This window comes from Poecilia mexicana, unplaced genomic scaffold (genome assembly GCF_051168715.1).
Source record: "Poecilia mexicana isolate PSO_F unplaced genomic scaffold, ASM5116871v1 scaffold_11, whole genome shotgun sequence".
In the NCBI taxonomy this organism is placed as follows: domain Eukaryota; kingdom Metazoa; phylum Chordata; class Actinopteri; order Cyprinodontiformes; family Poeciliidae; genus Poecilia; species Poecilia mexicana.
In genome coordinates this window covers 181,812-201,209 of record NW_028263380.1, presented here as the reverse complement: position 1 = coordinate 201,209, position 19,398 = coordinate 181,812, and the positions used below count along the sequence as shown (strand labels likewise).

Here is a 19,398-nt window from a genome sequence, read left to right as displayed (position 1 = left end):
CTTTGCTGCATTACCCCCCTTCTCTCATTACCCACTTTCCTGTCAATTAACTATCAAATAAAGGCCACTAGCCAAAACAATCTTGTGAAAAATGAAAAACCCTCACTTAAAATTAAAGTTGTTTCACCCAATTGAGGGGTAGATGGGCCCAGGTGGGGGGAAAGAGGTGTGTGTGTGTTTTTGGCAGGTGGAGAGAAGGGGGTTGGGCGTTTGAATGGCAGGCGGTGGTGAGGGGTGCAAAAAACACCTGAACACTTTGATTACTAGTTTTTCCCCAAACCTTATCCTCAAGGCAAACTGACCTGCATGCTTTCAGTTCAGCAAAACCTTGTTAATCAAATGTTAATTAAAATCATGTGTGCTGAATTAGGGAAATGGCTAAAACTTGCAGGGCAGTGTGCCTGGTGCCAGTGCTGAAAAACACTGGATTCGATGTGGCATTTCAATCAATGAATGTTAATTGGCTAGAATTGAATGGTTGTTTGATGGTTGATCCAGCTTCTGTCGTTGACCTGAACCATACATGCAGCCTTTGTGATCATAATTCAACATTGAATTAACATCGTGTGCTATCTGGGTAGTTCTTCCCCAAACCTTGACGTCAATCAAACTGACCTGCGTTTTTTCAGTTCAGCAAAACCCCGTTAATCAGACGTCAATTAATATCATGTGTGTTGAATTAGGGAAATGCCTAAAACTTGTAGGGGCTGGAGGACCGGTGGTGAAATACACTGGATTCGACGTTGGCATTTCATTTATTTGATGTCAACCACAAAACAACATTGATTCAATGACACAGTTTCAACATTAGTTAATTGGCTAGAATTGAATGGTTGTTTTATAGTTGATCCACCATCAGTTGTCGACCTCAACCAAACATGCAACCTCTGTGATGATAATTCAACATTGAATTAACATATTTTCCAACAAGCCAACAGCGAAGCAGCTGTGTGTTTAGGACATCCCACTCATGTAAACGGTGGGGGTGGACCCCTCCACTCCTTGTAGTAAGTTGTAGATGTTTTTGTGTCAATATATCACACACACACAGTCAGTGAGAATTGTTATGAACAAGTAAGAAAATGTACAGAAAGGAATCACCACCGACTATCCTCTACACAGTGCTTAATTTAAATGTGATAACCCCCGCTCAGTAATAAAATGCTCTGACCCAGAGCGCTGATGAGGAGGAGAGGAGGGGAAGGGGTGCGGCAATACATCTGACATTGATTCAATATTGATCAGATGTTGATCAGACATCAGCATTTCAGTCATTAGATTTCATCCACAAAACAACATTGATTCAATGACACAGTTTCAACATTGGTTACTTGGCTAGAGGTGGATGGTTGTTTGATGGTTGATCCACCGTCATTTGTTGTCTTCAACCAAAAATCAACCATTAATCAGACTTCGGCATTTCAGTGATCAGATTTCAACCACAAAACAACGTTGATTCAATGTCACAGTTTCAACGGTTTGATTGGATGGTTGTTTGATGGTTGATCCACCGTCATTTGTCGACTTCAACCAAAAATCAACGATTCTAACTATTTTTCAACGTTGATTTAACATCATGTGCTATCTGGGAAATTTAGCAAAATAAATTAACATGGCTGCCCTCGGTGTAATAATGACTTTGAACGGATACTCAGTGCCTCTGCATCTATGTTGTTAAGACACCTGGCCATGGTAAGGATGTAAGGATGAGAGGTGCGGAACTGTGCCAAATTATGGGCAAACTTTTTCTTTTTCCAACATACACTGGTTTGTGCATAAAAACGTAGGTCTGATGTTAAAGTTAGAAAAACCATTTCTATTTATTTTCGTAATTGTCCTCACATTAGAGGAAAAAAGCCTAAAGACAAAAATGGTTGAGCTGCAGAGAAAATTTCTGACTATAAAATTAATTTTATCAGGCTGCTCCAGTTCTGGACTAAATGCTCGGTTCACTATAGGCAGCCTGAATCGGTCCCATCTCTGTGGGTCAGAATCAGATATCTCCTGATATAAAGTAACAGTACTGCAACAGTTATAGCGACCAGTGATGTCAGTAATGCGTTACTCAGTAACGCGTTGCTGACATACTGTTCAAGCTGTGGGCACAGCACGACTTCAGCTGCCTCTACCCTTATGTCTGAGGCAGCACTCATCATTAATTCGGCCACCACCGAGGGCTCTCCAGAAGCATAGGCCAGTCGCTCTCCTGGACCCAAATACTCACCGATATGGTCTTAACCCAGGAAAAAGTTGGACTGGTAGCTGTAGCAACAGTCCTGATGGGGACCTGAGACGATACCCCCAAAGGCTGGTCCCTTTGGGACTAGTACAGGAACAGGCCCTAAACACCAGAGCAACAGAGGCTCAGATCTACCACACCAGACAAGAGTCTGGTGTGGTAGATCTGAGCCTCTGTTGCTCTGGTGTTTAGGGCCTGTTCCTGTACTAGGTGTAGGTTGTGCAAGGAGGCCCCGGAGACAGTCCAGCACAAAACAGCAGGGTGCAAGATGCTGGCAGGGAAAGCGTACATGGAACAACATAACCAAGTGGCGGGCATAGTGTACAGGAACATCTGTGGACTGGAAGCCCCAAGATCAAAGTGGGGAACACCCCCAAAGGTGGTAGAGAATGACTGAGCTAAGATCCTGTGGGACTTCCAGATCCAGACAGACAAGATGGTAATGGAGAACCAACCGGACATTGTGGTGAAGGATGAACAACAGAGGAAAGCCGTTGTGGTGGATGTAGCAATACCAAGTGATTGCAACATCAGGAAAAAGGAGCAGGAGAAACTGGAGAAATACCAGGGCCTCAGAGAGGAACTGGGAAAGGCCTGGAAGGTGAAGACCACAGTGGTGCCTGTGGTCATCGGGGCCCTCGGGGCAGTCACCCCCAAACTGGAGCAGTGGCTAAAACAGATCCCAGAAAACACATCAGACATTTCAGTCCAGAAATGTGCAGTTCTAGGCACAGCCAAGATACTGGAGGAGAACCCTCAAGCTCCCAGGTCTCTGGTAGAGGACCCAAGCTCAGAGGATGAGAGAGAGAGAGAGAGAGAGAGAGCGAGAGAGAGAGAGAGAGAGCACCAGCAGAGGGTGAGAAGGGAATTTTTTTTTTTTATTTCATATTCTATTCAATCTGACACAGACACCGTGGTACATTATTTGAGGTAGGTCCTGCTGGTATCTAAAATAAATTTCACTTCTGTTCAACTCTGTGAAAATGATTGAGACAAAGAATGTTGCTCTGCTCTGTATGTCCGGTTTGGTTTTTGACATCCATTTCATGATTAAGACCCTATACAATAATTCCAGCTGTTCAGTTTATTATGCTTTATTGTTTTCTAATAATAATCACTTGTTGTGTTAGGCTTTCATGTCATTCTGTAACCCCTTTGTTTCTTTCTTTTATATATTCGTTGACTGCTAGTCACTCAAGATACTGTACAAGAAGTTTGTGTACTTGTAAGATTTGACCGTTTTTAACAATAAAGTTTAGAAAGAAAAAGAATAGGTCCTGCTGGTGGAGTCGGGCGTCCCCGTATTAATGTCTATGGGCGTCACAAGGTTACGTGTTTTAATTTTGCAAGTCGACTTATCAGAAAAAGTAAAATAGTAAATAAGAAACTAGATTAGATTATGGCATTTATGGCATTTGAAGACCCCAGTTACACAAAGGAAAAAAGAGCCTTGTAAAAAAAAAAAAAAAAAAAAAAGACCCTGGCATTCCTTAGGACACCTATGACTTTTGCTCTGAGAGGACCCTCGTATATAAACTGCTGACAGCCATGTTTTAGCCTCTGTCCTTTGGTGTGAGATAAGGATACATACATACGGAGAAGTTGTTCAAGATTATAGCCAAAATAGAGTTCCAATTCTGTGTGATGCATTCCTTGTGTGAAACACAGCAAGGACCCTCGGTCGGGTTTCTATTTATTTTCACTGCGAGCTGAAAGAAAATTGCACCATGTGCACCGGCTTCGCTGTCCGAGCACGTGGGGTGGTAAGGACATAAGAAATGGAGGCTGACCAAATGGGGGTTACTTGATAATCGGTTCATACAACCCGGCTGATTCTGAAGAACAAAGGAACAATCATGAGGTATTCCTAATAGTAGAGAACTTTATCCTTTAGAAAACTGTTATTTCTCCACGTGTCTGTACGGAAAGCCTTGCTCACGTCATTTCATGTCTATATTAGTTAATAATTTAGTGCTTAAACTGGATCGTTCACAAAGCTATCATACTTGGATTAAGCTAACATATATTTTAATTTAAACAATCTTCCCTTTGTGTTGCAGCTGATGACCCAGTTGTTAAAAATTGCTTTACTTAAGATTGTAAAGCTACATTTTTGCTATTTTGTTTCCAGAAAGTTTTCTGTGTTTTATATAATTGTTTTCAGTTATAAATCTGACTTTGTAAATAAAATGTGGGATTTGAGGAGACTTTTTTTTTTTTTTACCAAACTAAAGTATCTAATCTGTCCCATATTTTCTTTTACAGCATCAAGATGGATGCCGAGTGGCTGCTGGTTAAGTCAGTAGTTATAAGGTGATGGTGAGTTGCACTGAAATTCAACATCAGTAGGGCTGGGCAATAGTCATTCTGTTCATACTTATACCCTACATTACATAATAGAATACGTTTTTGTGTTGGGGGTTTTATTGCCCGTAGTTTGCAAGCATTTTGTTGGTTTTTATCCTTCCTAATTCCGTTTTTGTGTCTCTGGAAAATCCATGTACATTTAAATTCTTGGTTTTGTTTTTCTAGTGAAATCTACTTATAGCTACAGAAAAATATGGCTTTTACATATTTGTTACAACTGTCACTTTGTCATGATAGTATGGTATAAAACAGATGAATTGTTTATATTAAAACAAATTTATGCTATTTTTAGTGCTTACCCTAGTATTAACAAAATTGAGGTGTGTTGTCAGAATGCTACTCTGAACTTTTATATCTTGAACCTCCCCTCTTTGTTATGCATTTCAGTTGCAGTGTTGAATGAGAATCACATCTACTGATGCCATGTCATGCACATTGCTCCTGTATGTTAGCCCACAGTTTCCAAGACTACTTCCATGGTTACTGGAGAAAGGTCTTGTACAAATGTAACTGTACATTTGGATTTGAATATATTGCCCAGCCCTATCACTGAATTATGTAATATATGAAAATGCTGTAGTGATGATTCATTAGACTAGAGTCTCTGATAATATGGTGATGCTATTTGAGATTGCACTGAACATGCATCCTATATACTTGCAATTCAAACTGATTTAGTAAAAGTTTATACTAATTTATTATTATTTTTTCAGGCACCCGTTCGGTGATGTAGCCATAGACGGAATGTCTTGCTTCAGGTAAGCCTGGAATCTATGAGCCTTTATTCTATTGGGTTAAGTGGAATGATGATTTTTAGACTAGAGTCTCTGAAATAAAAAAACATGAAGTTGTTTTCACAGTACACTGACCACATAACCACTGCTTAATTTGATGCTTTATCCATTAACTGCTGGCAATCTTTCAGCATGTGTTTACAAACAGCTTGCAGTAAATGGGCTAAAATGCCCATTAAATCACTATAGTCCTTTTTAATTAGAATATGTTTTCCTATTTTAGTTTCTCCTTGTAGATCATCTGCTCTTGTCCATGGGGATGTTTAGGTAAGTATGTTAAGATTAAAATCTGTTTTAATAATAGAATAAAATTACAACGTGTGTTCTCCTGTGCAGTCATGGTCACTTTTAGCTTTAAATTCTGATTAACTTTTATATTTACGACAATCAACATTTAATCAGTATTGACTGTAATAAACTTGACACCAAGGCCAGATTGCTCCCCCCATGTGGAAGTAGAGCAGACCTCCGACAAAGATGGTTATATGGTGAAAGTAGTGAAGCTCACCCATTTTGAAAGATATTGTGATCAACAAACTGTATGTACTGGGTGGCATACAGAGGAGGTCATGCAGACCTTTGAATCAGGTGTTCTGGAACAGGGACGTGGCTAAAATATACAGGGCAGTGGCCTTTGACGGCACTGCATCAATTCTGAGTAATGAATTAAATATTTCAATATTTGAGTTTTTGTTTTAAACTACAAAATTATACAGTGCTTTAAAAAAGGGTTGAAGTAAATAACCTTTGTATTGAATGCAAAGCATCTATGAAACAGCGACTGCTCCACGGGTCTGATTGGTCAATGATGATGCAGTTATTCGGTTCTACTGATGTTAACTGAAGTCTACTCGCAGCGCACTGAGACAATCAAGACCACTGGAGCTTAGAGGAAACTGCTAGTTAAACATGTCTCTAATCTAGTGACCAGCTGCAGAATGGGATTAGACATTAGCACACATTGATCAGTTTCAGTTCTTGTTGTACAGAAGCATGTACTCAACCAAACAAGATTTCTTAGTTTAAGGTGGGGTTATAAGAAGATTGTTTTGCAAAGTTTCCAAACATCTCCAACCAATATATTAACCTTAATGTTTCTTGTCTTCTCACAGGAAGTGAACTCTGAATGAAGGCTAAAGCTTCACTGATTGTCATTCTGGTTATATACAAACTAGAGGGCTGTTTCACAAAACGAGGATAGCGGATTAAGCTGGGATTTTCTGGATATCCTGTCTTAATTAAGCCTCAATTCAGTGTTACAAAAGAAATGACACATAAGTTACCATGGTGACTTATTTTGTGAAGCCAGCCTGCTCCAGACCAGGCTAGCAGCCATGCTTAGTTAAGCCTGGAACCTTATCTGTTCAGTCAGCAGTCACAGCAATCAGAAACCGAGTTTTGTCCGTGATTCTGTTTTCTTATCTGTAAGTATTGTTTTTTTGTTTTTTTTTTAAATCACCCTGCATTAAAACACCTCCAATTAATTTTGGTAGTCAGTCAGGTACTATTATTATTTTTACAGTATACCATTAGAAAACACAATTATCAATTTTAAAATGACCCATACGGACTCTGCTTGGGTCAAACCGTGTTTCTGAATTAACGGTTTCTAAAGACCGCTGTTCTATACTAAACAAAAATATAAACGTCCCATGTCAAATATTGCCATGTGGAGTTAACAACTGTAAATGAGCGTTGACATTTTATTGTACAAAAGTAATATTTCTCCTGATTTGTGTGTAATTTTTAATCCAACTTTCTGTCAGTGAGCATTACCCAATGCATGGGTGGGGCATGTCCAGTGAGTGATCAGACAAAATGAGCAACAGCTGGAATCCTTGGACTGGGGACAATAAAAGGCCACCCCAAAATGTAAAATTTTGTCACAAGTCATAATGCCTGAGATGTCTCAAGTTATGCGGGAGCATGCCATTGGCATGTTGGATGTAGGGAGGGACATCCACCAGAGCAGTAGCTGCACAGCTCAATGTCCATTATCGAGCTATAGGCCTTTAAAGAGTTCATTTCCAACAGACTGGCAGTACTGCAAATCGACCTCATGAGGTGGCCATGTGTGACCACTCAAAACAAAAGCATCAGAACTTAAAGGGGCAGTTAACTACAGGTAAAATTAAAGACGAAAATTCACAGATATTGCACATTGTTCTATTTCATTTTGGTCTGTATAAATATCTAGAATGTGGAACAAAACAGCAACATGAAGGAATTCGCTGTCAGATGAACATGTTATAATATTGACTTCCACTGTTCATTTATTAGGTTATAGTTTTTTATATGTGAAAATCTCATGTACGATTATGTTTAGTTAAGAATAGTTTGGAAATATATATTTTTAGGGTAATTACGTATTCAATTGATCTATCGTTTGCTCTTGTAGCGGAATTTTTTTTTCTTTTGTATGATGTGCTTCAATTCCTCATAAACCTCAATAAAAAGATGCTGTTTATTTGGTGTGAGGTATGGCATACGGAGTTTATTTAGTGTAACATTAGTGAATCTGTGGTTGATTTCATTGGTCTCTTGAAGAAATCCATTGACGCACATTCACCTGAATTCTTTAAGCCTGGCGTAACAGCTGTTAATGGTTTGTTATCCCTGAAGCAACACAATTGTTTTTCAGTGTATGTTGATTGCATGTCAAATAAACACAATTTAAATGTCCACACCACATTGGCTTGTCTGTGAAATAAAGCCTGACATAATTTAAAGTCTATATTTTTCTTATCTGTGTGTGATTGGAATGTAGTTGATGTATTTGCCTAAATGTTCACAAACTTATAAAGTTGAACAAAGGCAACATGGTAAACTACAAATGCAGTTAACTACCTGGGGCAGCAGCATCACAATAAGGCACCTAAAAAGGCTCAAGAGACTGATGAAGAAGGCTGGTTCTGCTCTGGGGATGACTGGAGCCTCTGAAGATGATACAAAGAAGGATTCTTCATAAAATCAAGAAGATTATGGAAAACTCTGACCCTCCTCTTATGAGGCTGTCTTAGTCAAACTGTCTGTGAAAAACCTTTCCTGCCCACAGCCATCAATATTTACAATAACTGAAAATTTTCAAATTGAGATAAACATTTAATTTCCTTTTAGGATTAATACAGTATTTTTGAATTTGAACTATTCATATTTTTATAAACAAGACGGTCTGTCCTGCGTTTTTAAGCTCCTGCAAGTTTAACCAAGATATTTCAGTCTAAGACGTTAAGTTAATAGTGACTTAAACGCAACCTTTGACTAAACTGTAATCTTTGCATTTGGGGTTAAGAGTTTATATGTTCTGGATTTCATGCCACACGGTCTTCCGGTGACTTTTATTTTGAAGGTTAATCTGTTGCGTCGTCTTTCTTCTGTAAGGCAGTAGACCTCTCTAGTTGGAAATGCGTGGCATCAGTCTTCTTCAGGTTGACTAGTTTCTCTTCGACTTCAGGCACTTTAAAACTACACGGCCCATATGTTAAGAATGTAACTGAGCTATCTGAGGGAAAGCGTACAAGGGCAGCAGCAGATGTGATAAGCTAACCTGGCCGAAAAGGTAAAGATTTGGCGCTTTATTAACATATTAGCTACACTTAAAGAACATAAAACCCTGAGGGGTAAAGGTTTAAGAGGAAATTTGATATAACTTTGACATTTCTGGCTAAAACTTTATTGCTAGTTGGCAATTATTAAGTCTTTTACGCCGCTAGCTTGGTAGCTCTGATATTGACGTGGTACTAGACAACAAAACTATTAAAACTACAAATATTTCCTGTTTTGTTTTTGTTTTTTCCAGGTTTGAGATTCGGAGTAATACCTTTCGGAATACAGGGAGTCCAGGAAGTTCGTCTCGAAACCCCAAAATTGAACAGTAGCTGGGAATAAGCTTAGCTGGATGTCTACTGACTTACTGAAAACAACCTGGAGAGCCCACAGTGTTAAACATAGCAAAATGCTATGTTTATAACTCATGACTGATGGCTTTGTATAGGAGAGATACTGCTTGTCAAGGGCAGATTTAGCAATGTACAGAGGCCAAGTCGCCTCTTGAATTGCTGAACGGGTTCAACACGCCTTACGGGTGGGTGTGTTTGGCCCGGAAACGTTATTATTGCCCTGGCTTGAATCTTCTTGGTATATTGGCATTAGAGAAACTGCAGAGGGCGATTATCTCTCCAATTCGTCTTGGTTAAACCTTTAATAAGTAATGTCTTCTATAGTGGGAAGAGTGTGGGGGTGGGTGCGCTTCTGGGGTAGTTGTACCTCACAAAATACCCCAATGTTGTGTCAAAAGCAGCATGCTAAAGGTAACTCGGGATCTTGGATGTGGGGAGGGTGGAGAAAAGGAAGTGACCAGAGTGCTCTAGGAGAGGAGTACTGGGAGGCACAGGAGAAATTGCAACCCATGGAAATAGAAGATCTTGGCTCAGGAAAACCAGAGACAGAGCTACAGGTGTCCAGGTGGTGGAGCAAATATCTCCCCACATCATATCTGTGGTCAAGAAAAACTGCTGAAAGCAGCCTGAGACAAAGGAAAAGTGATAGTCGAAGGGGAGATCAAGGTGATGTTGACGGGGACTTTTCTGATTATGGAACCCCTCCCCCATCTCCCACTCCTTCTCAGCTGACCTCTCCATTCAGATTTTTCACAGATAGCTGGAATTTGGAGATTATACCAGAGCACTATGAAATTTGCTTCAACTTCCTTCGGCATTTGTTTGACCTATTCGTAGTTGCCTTCCTGTGGACTGTGTCCCCTCCTGCCAAACTGATCCTGGAGGTGTTTGGTGTCCAGGGAGCTCTGAGGCTGTGGTTTCATGGCATGGCCATGTTTTTTGTCTCAACAGCTGGAATGGCAGGATTGCTGTGGTTGATTCAGGAGTATCTCCCTCAGTTTGCTTTGATCTATGGCATCATACAAGCATTGGTGATCTCTGTCAGTGTACGACAAAGTGTAATTCTTGGAGTGGAAGAAGATAAAGAAAATATCCAGGAGGTGAAAGAGACTGGTGAAAAGAAAGACACTGCAGACAATGGAGATAAGTTTTTTTCTAAGGAACTGCTGAAGACGAGCTTAGCCTAAGGTGAGCTTCTTCTGAAATGTTCAAATTCTGCCTAAAATAAATGTTACCTATCAGTCTATTTTTAATACACAGAGTAAAACTGAAGCAGTACAACGCTATAATTTCTTTCTCGTGTACTGTTTGCAGTGAGACTTACCAGTCAACTTTCAGTCATGACTCATGTGACAAGCAACGTGTGTAGCAGCTAATGTCTGTCTTCATGTCATCAGACATGAAGACATTACAGGTGAAGGCCATCAAATTAAAATGTCATGAAAAAGTTGATTTATGTCAGCAGTTCCGGTCAAAAAGTCAAACTTGGATGTTAGTTACACACAGACTGATATATTTCAATTGTTTATTTCTTTTAATGTTGACGTTTATAACTCACAACTAATGAAAAGCCCAAATTCAGTATCTCAGAAAATTAGAATATTAAGAAAAATAGAAAAAAAGGAATTTTAGAAATATTGGCCAACTGAAAAGTATTAGCATGTACAGCACTCAGTACTTAGTTGGGGCTCCTTGTCCCTAGATTACTGCAGCAATTCAAGGATTCAAGAAGTTTTTATCACCTTTGCTTGTTTATGGTATGAAATTCGGACTACTGTTGTTGCACAACACCCCCCCCCCTTCTCTCTCTCTACTTCCTCTTCTGAGAGGAGGGAGATGTTGCTCCCAGCTCTCCGTCTAACGGGTGAATTGAGTTTCCTAAATCTGCCGAGATTTACCCTACCCAGAACTGAAGTAAACTCTGTTTAAGCTGGGTGCGAGAAAGACTAGCCTGGTTTCTGACGACCTTCATCCAGATGTCCCACCCTTTTTCACCCTGTGAATTAGCCAGATAAAGCAGCCCAGAATCAGCTAGTTTCACAGAGCACACCTGTTAACGGTCGCTCTTTCTCTTATTACAACTTGCACTTGTTATTGAACCAGGTTGGTTTTAGTGACTCGGGCGAGTCCCAAGGGTGTTGTTTTAGTTTTGGCTAAAAGCAACCTATAAAACATTTTCCACTTTCTCCTCCCAGAATCAAACTTCATAGCTATTTTACAACCATCAAAGAACTTTAAGGTGACTCATTAACTGAATGTCCACAACATCTTTTAGATTTTCTTAATGCTAATTATTTTATTAGTAAGGCAGTTTTGCAAGGGTCAGTACAGCTTAAATCAGTAGCAGAAATAATCAAATAAGTAAAATCAATAATCTAGCCTATCTTTCCCTAATGCTGACACTGTGAACTAAAAAAGAAAAACTTTGAGAGAGACGGACGGAGTTTGGCATTTTGAACCCCAGAACTGGCCTGATGATGAAAAAGGTGTTGCAGCAGCAGGAGGCTCCCAGTACAGGAAGAGTACTGAGTCAGAGCGGCAGGTCTCGGGCCTCAGGGTGACTTCCTCATGCTCGTAGCGGCCCTCTCCTTCTTGTCTTGCAGCTCTGTAGCTCCTTTCTCCTCGTCTCACGATCTTTCTGGTCTCTCGAGATGTAGAAGGGCTGGTCTCATGGAAGGAACACACCAGTTCTTCCTCTTTGCCTTTGTTCTTTGCCTTTGTCTTTATCTTCATCTTTGCCTTGGTCTTTGTCTTTGGGGTCTCGAACCCAGCTGAGAAAAGTGCAATTTGAAGCCACATGTTGCGGGGCTAACGGGTTGGTCCCCATGTGCAGAACAGTCTTCGGTTCTGTGGCCCCGGCTCTTCTTCAGCTGCAGAGTTCTTTGTCCATCTCGATCTTGGCTCGAAGCTGCCTGAAGGATCCAACCAAAGACTCCTCTTTGCACTCACCTTATATAGGATATACCCACCCTTTTGGTGCATTTGCATTGGCTAGCTTTGTCTCATTGGCTGACTGCTTGGACCGATAATCTCATATTCATCACCATCTTTGGACATGACCTGATGTCTGTACCAGTGTCCCAGGTTGCTCAACAGTCCTCTTGTGTCTAACCTTCTCTTAGGTAAGTTGAAGTTTAGCAATAAGGCGTTGGATACCTCCGCTCTCCCATCAGTTCCTCTTTCCACCTGACCTTTCACCTACCATCTACCTCCAACACAACATCAGTGACCTTTAGTTACAGTTACACATTTTACACCATTTCCAGTTCAATGTCAAAATCACATTTATAACCTTTTAGTTTATCTGGTTTAGCATTCACTTATATTATAATAACCATTACTTATTAGTTACTCTTATAATCATAATGTGAGTTCTTACAGACATTTCTGAAAAGAAACCAAGAATAATTCATTATTCTAATCATTTGACACCATGTTACAGTTACTTGTTTCACCTTTAAGTACTTCCATAAGTGTAAGAGTAAGTGTTAAATATTCTTATAATCAAACCAACATCAACCAATATTAATTATTAGCTTAATTATAAGTTATCATTATTAATTCAAGTATTTTACTCTGGGTTTTATCCAATTACTCAAAATGTTTAGATTTTATTCTTTAAACCTTTAATGCCCAAAATGAGCAGTCTGAACTATTTTAATCACTGCAGGCTGGAAACTTCCTCTTTTTCCAGGAAACCTGCTTTTCCTGTTTCATAACTCTCCTTCTGTCAGACTATGATTTTTTTATGATTAAATAGAAAAAAGTAGAATTAAAGCAGGACACAATAACAACACACACAACCAGATTAATTTTATTACCGTCTGACTCTACTGTTGGGTCTTGATGTCACCTGTGTAATCAGTTTTAAAGATAACTTTATTTATTGTTATTATTAAACTAAAATCTCCAGCATGGGGAAGTGGGATGAGCTCGACTTTTCTCGACACTACACAAATAAAGAATAAAGTAATTTATGTGATATATGGATATGTCTATTAAAAGAAAGTGTGTGTGTTGCAAATAATTTATAAGGTGAAGCTGAATTAGGTGCAGCTTGAGTTCAGCAATCTGACGGCTGAAGGGAAGAACCTGTTCCTGAGCCTGGTGGTCTTGCTCTGGATGCTCCTCAGCCTCTGTGTGTGTGTGTGTGTGCTATAATAATAATAATAATAATAATAATAATAATATTGCACACAGACAATAAGCTGTCTGTGTGCAAGATGAGTGGAGTCCTTCATGAGGGCCCTCCTCCTGCATCGTGCTGTGTAGAGGTCTGAAGTGGAGGGAAGGTGCTCCCCAGTCCTCTGTGCAGCCTTGACCACCCGCTGTAGAGCCGTCCTCTCAGCAGCAGTGCAGCTGCTGTGCCACACGGTGATGCAGGTGCAGAGAACGCTCTCCACCACACAACGATAGAAGCTCCTCAGGACTGAGTTCCCACACCTTCCTGAGGAAGTACAGATGCTGGTGAGCCTTCCTGACCAGACTGGAGGTGTTGGTACTCCAGGTGAGGTCACTGGATACAGGCACACCCAGGTACCTGTAGCTGGAGATCACCTCCACAACTGCTTCTCCGGGGCTGAAGAGGATCCTTGTCCCTTCTAAAATTCACCACCATCTCCTTGATCTTCTTCACGTTGATGCAGAGGTTATTGTCTCTGCACCACTGCATCAGGTGTTCCACCTCCTTTCTGTATTTGGACTCATCACTGTTCGTTATGCGTCATCTGCAAACTTCACTATATGGGGTGTCTTGCTGAGCAGTCATGCGTCAGCAGAGTGAAGAGAAGGAGGCTCAGCACGCAGCCCTGCGGTGAGCCAGTGATGGAGGAGGAGATGTTGTGGATCCTGACAGACTGAGGTCTGTTGGTCAGGAAGTCCAGAATCCAGTTCCCCAGTGTGGAACTCAGTCGGAAAGAAGAGAGCTTCTGCACCAGAGTATGTGAGAATGCTGTGAGACATGGAGCTGATCAGTCTGTGACACTGCTAAGGTATTATGAGAGTCCAGGTTGCTTTGATGGTGACCTTCAGCTCTTCTGAATTGTTGGATCTGGAGAATCACATCTTCCTCTCCACAATACCTCAGAGATTTTCCATGTGGTTTGGTCAGGTGAGTTTGCTGGCCAATTAAGAACAGGGATGCCATGGTTGTTAAACAAGGTACTGGTAACGTTGGCACTGTACGTACGTGCCAAATTCTGTTGGAAAATTAAATCTGCATCTTCATAAAGTTGGTCAGCAGCAGGAAGCATGAAGTGTTCTAAAACTTTCTGGTAGATGGCTGCATTGACCTTGGACCTCAGAAAACACATGACCAACACAAGCAGATGACATGGTACCCTAAACCATCACTGACTGGAAACTAACTGGCCCTCAAGCAACGTGGATTCGGTGCCTCTCCTCTCTTCCTCCAGACTCGGGAACCTTGATTTTCAAATGAAATACAAAATTGACTTCAATCAGAGAACGTAACTTTGAATCATTCAGCAGTAGTCCAGTCTGTTGTTTAAGAGTGGCTTGACAAAAGGAATGTGACAGCTGAAACCCATGTCTTGTGGTTCTTGAAGGACCGACTCCAGCTGCAGTCCACTCTTTGTGAATCTTCCCCACATTTTTAAATGGGTTTTGTTTCACAATCCTCTCCAGGATGCGGTCATATCCAGATTACTTGTCCATGTTATTTTCCCCGACTACATCTTTTCCTTCTCTTCACCTCTCTATGAATGTGCTTGCACACAGAGCTTTGTACACACTTGGCTTCTTTAGCAATGACCTTTGAGTCTTGCCCTCTTGTGCTAGGTGTCAAAGGTCATCTTTTGGACAACTGTCAGGTCAGCAGTCATCCCCATGATTGACTGAGAGACAATTTAAAAGCGCTTGCAGGTGTTATCTGATTAGTTTGTGGCAGCAGTGGTCTTCAATATTGAATCTTTTCACAATATTCAGATTTTCTTAGATACTGAATTTGAAGTTTTCATTAGCTATCAGTGATGATCATCAACACTAAAATAAATAAACATTTGAAATATATCAGTCTGTATGTAATGAATGAATAAGCAAATTTCACTTTTTGAATGGAATTACTGATTTAAATCACCCTTTTCTTGATATTCTAATTTTATGACCAGCACCTGTGGAGTTGATAAACTGATGGAAACCTATCAACTGTAGTTTTTGTTGCATCAGTTGTGCTCAGTGATGGATAAGAAAACAGAGGAAATTATGTCCAAGTATTTTTCCAGATATGACTTTCTTTCACTTCATCGGCTTATGCAAATGCTTTTGAGGTTTATCCCACTCCTACGTATTTGAAATGCATCATATTTGCATAATCACTGTGGGCAGAGTCTCTCATGGTGTAGCCAAGATTATTGGATATTTTTTAAAGTATCTAAGTCACAACACAAATTTGTAAAAAGTGTGGCCAAACACCTTAAAATGATCATCACTTAATTACTGTGGAACTGTAACAGATGGCATTATTGAACTAAATTGAGCAAAAACATTGAACAGAGTAAAAATCAAGTTGCTTACCATAGTACATTCATGCACCACTTTACAAACATCTGTGGAAATGTTAAACATAATTTATATTTATCTCATGCCTTCCCTCGATAAAGAACAATTGACAGTCTATCAATAATTTAAAGAGTTGGATATGAGAATATCCAATAGAGATATAAGGTTTACAGAACAGTGGTCATTTTAGTAACAGTTGGTCTAAACAACAAAGGACCAGCCAAGTAAACCTTTATTAAAACAGAAGTTTTCTAAACTTCAGCTTCTAAAATCTGTAGATTTATATAATATCTACAGTCCTTCAATTTATTGTCTTTTAGCTGTAACCACGTGGTATGGTTCTAATTAGGGAAGCTATTTTTAAACCCAGACTCTACAAAGCACTGGTAGATTCATTTGTTGATTTATTTAATGTACCAAAAGCAACAAATGAATATGTAGAGAATTGAAGTGTGTCAGCAGTTGTAATCAGTTTAGGTTTCCTGATTTAAATGCTGAAAAGGATGTTGACCTTTATACCTTTCTTGAACTCTTCTGGACTCTGCTGCAGACTAATTGTGTTTTCATCCATGAAATTTGTCTTTTCCACAGATGATAAAGGAGTTCAGCTGCTTCAGCCTTTCTCCAAATGTTTGACTCCACAGACACTGACAGATTGTGTATACCACTAAATTCATTAGTTATAATCATAGTTCACTCTGATTTAGTTTGGAGAAGTTGTTTCTCTTTGTTTTGCCTTAAATAGAATCTGTATTCTGCAAACATCTACTCATCACCGTGAATGTTTATTATACAACTGTAAATGCTGAGAATGCTGGGTATATATGAGAACGCTACTGTATGTCAAATAGCCAGGACTTGGTGGCTGTACTGGTATTTACATTTAATTTGTTGTCTATTACTTTTCTCATTGTATTCAGTGGCTCTCAAAAGTCTACTTCCTCTGATTAAAATACCCATTATTGTGATGTGAAAAATATGATCATGGTAAATCATTTAAATATTGTAACACATAAAATGTTCTGCACAGTTCCAGTGGACAATAAACAAATGTGTTAAAAGGAAAAGTATGAAAGGTGCAATAACCCAGTTGCAGAAGTTGTTTGTTCCATCTTTTTCTTTGCACCGTTAAATCCTTTGTCCCCTCTGCAAATTATGGCTTAAGCTAAAGATGGAGAATGTTTGAAATGATTTATCATCGTCTCACTCTACATCACAAAACCCTGCTGATGTAACAGGTTTGTAGACTGTTAAGAGCCACTGTGATGAACCAGCTGTAAGATTTGAAATTGAAACAAATTAACAGGAAAAAATCATAAGACGCACAACATACACTCCAAATTTAAATCATCACCTTGTCTCTTATTGATCTTGCTTTCCCTCCCAAGTGACATACAATTAAGACATTTTAGTACTGCTAAGCAGAGGATCTACTGAAGGTGAATTTGGGAAGTACTAACTGCATATTTAGTCTCACTACAAGTTGTAGTACTGAAAAATATAATGGTGCATCTAAGGTATGTAACTTTCTTGAAAAATGTCTTATATTTGTTGAAACTGTCATGACATGGTGACAGTATGTATGAGACGGACAATCTGGAAATATCAAGCTCCTCTGCCTTCTCCAGTGTTTCCAAAACCACTGTCAGAAACAAGCAATCAGAGCCTGGAGGAGGGTCTCTGTGCTGTCAATCACACATGTGCATGCAATACTCTCTGCTACATCTTCTACTCAAGAGCACAGTCTGCCAAGGCTTGTTAGCATGGCCACCAATGCCAGCAGATAGACAGTTTTTCTTTAATGCCAAGTTGTTTACACATTGTGCATACACAGTGTGCTTGTGTATGCACATTGAGTTGCGCATACACAAGCATGGTTGACAGTGCTAAGAGACTCCTCTTTGTTTTTTAATGAAAGCAGTGCATTTCTTCATATGCAAATAGTACAGGAAGGAGGTGGGGGGATCAGTTCTTTCACAGGTTATCTGTCTCGTACTGTCAAGACATGTACAACTTTTCTTTTTTCCATTTTAACAAGCAAAACGTTTTTTTTTTTTAAATGAAAGTTACATACTGCAGCTTTAAAAGTCTGTTTAACAGAAGAGGAACAATTCAGTTGAGCCTTAGTCTTGAACATCTTATTTTTTCCTATTATCACACTTTGGTATTGGAACTTTAACACCACACACTTCAATCTAGATTTTTTTCTTGTGATGTATTTTGTTGGACTGCGGTTTCATGTTAAGGTACCTTTGCTGTTGTGAATATCAGACTTTAATTCAGGAATTGAAAACCTATGAGGCATTTGGAGCATCCAGTACACACATTCCAAAACATACTGTTCATATAATCTAAATATGTCTTTTACTTTCCATTGATTACATATTTGGATTATAATAACAATATAGATTATGTGGGGATAAAGGATTGGTTCATTGTTTTCTAAGCTACAGAGAAACTGGCTTTACCTGAAATAAATTCTGCCTTCTCAACATTATAAAGGGTGCCTTGAACTTAATTTTTGAATATATTAAAGTATTGGTTCTTAAATGTTTCATTTTCGCATGTTCTCTCAAAACCAGTTTTTATTGAATGTAATGCATTTGTCTTTTTCAGAATTATTTAACTAACAAGCAGCACACTAAAGTATTGTTGATTCTTCATGTTGACTCAAAGGCACTAAAATGGAAATTAATAAAATAATATGGTTTTGTTGCATGATTCTACTCTCATCACTTTTACTTTTTTTGTCTGAAGATATGGAATTATTTGGAACTATGTTGATGCTTGCAAGACATTGAAGCCTGTCCAGTGAAAGTTACTTATAAGTCATTGTTTTCAGGGCCAATAATACACAATAAAGTTGGTAATAAAAACTAGTGTTCAGTATTTTCCTGAGCACAAAAGTAATTGGATTAAATTTTTGTAATGTATGGTAGCAAACTATTAGTTATACACTGTACCTTGAATTTCTATTGGACTTTTTTTTTAATCACAAAAAGGCTTGCTTATAGAAAGTGTATTTTTCATGTTCTATAAATATTCCAAAGGTGAATGTAAGTGTTCCTGTGTAAAACTGGAAGGCAAATTTAAAGTAAATCTTTAAATTTGTCTCACAGATGAGCTTATTGTAGCCTTTTCTCCACCTAAATTTCTCCCAACTATTTCAATACTTTTAGGACAGACAACATCCAAGAGTCTATCGATGCTAACCTTTTTTTCTTATGTTTGCTTGTGGTTGTGGAACTTTTTTACAGCACCATCGCACCTTGCAAGTGTGGATCACTATAGGGAGGGCCTCACTATAGGCTGGACTGTGAAGTTACCTGATGGACCTTATAGAAGTACAATATGTGCTTTATGCTGTTCTGTAATATCTGCATATGAAAGATGTGAATACTTTGTAATTAAAGTCAATCTTTCTTTAGATTTACTTCTTTTCTGGTTTCTGATTTTCTGTTATTGAAATTATACATAAAGTGGAAAAAATATATATTTCAGACCATTTTTTAAAAAAGCAAATTCATAGCTTTTAAAGTTACATACTGCAGAAAAAAAAACTTCCTCTCCACAATACCTC

General features: G+C 39.1%; 1 protein-coding gene, 1 long non-coding RNA gene and 1 other non-coding gene across 3 annotated transcripts; all 3 read left to right on the top strand.

Moving 5' to 3' along the window:
• Nucleotides 1–3,054: 3,054 nt before the first annotated feature.
• On the top strand, nt 3,055–8,132 carry LOC106911335 (uncharacterized). Its single transcript, XR_001416581.2, has 5 exons — nt 3,055–4,100; nt 4,505–4,558; nt 5,320–5,364; nt 5,624–5,667; nt 6,513–8,132. It is a non-coding gene; the product is annotated as an uncharacterized LOC106911335 (long non-coding RNA).
• LOC148156330 (small nucleolar RNA SNORD52) lies at nt 5,182–5,249 on the top strand. Its single transcript, XR_015764714.1, has one exon. It is a non-coding gene; the product is annotated as a small nucleolar RNA SNORD52 (small nucleolar RNA).
• A 597-nt stretch (nt 8,133–8,729) lies between the features above and the next one.
• Nucleotides 8,730–19,251, top strand: cunh6orf47 (chromosome unknown C6orf47 homolog). Its single transcript, XM_088010013.1, has 3 exons — nt 8,730–8,959; nt 9,200–10,487; nt 16,410–19,251. Exon 2 carries the CDS (start codon nt 9,611–9,613, stop codon nt 10,484–10,486), a length of 876 nt encoding a protein of 291 aa, XP_087866139.1. The 5' UTR covers nt 8,730–8,959; nt 9,200–9,610; the 3' UTR covers nt 10,487; nt 16,410–19,251.
• Nucleotides 19,252–19,398: the final 147 nt, after the last annotated feature.

What these genes read in the sequence shown, in the direction of transcription:
- cunh6orf47 (XM_088010013.1), top strand. Translation starts at nt 9,611, where the DNA reads ATGTCTTCTATAGTGGGAAGAGTGTGGGGGTGGGTGCGCTTCTGGGGT.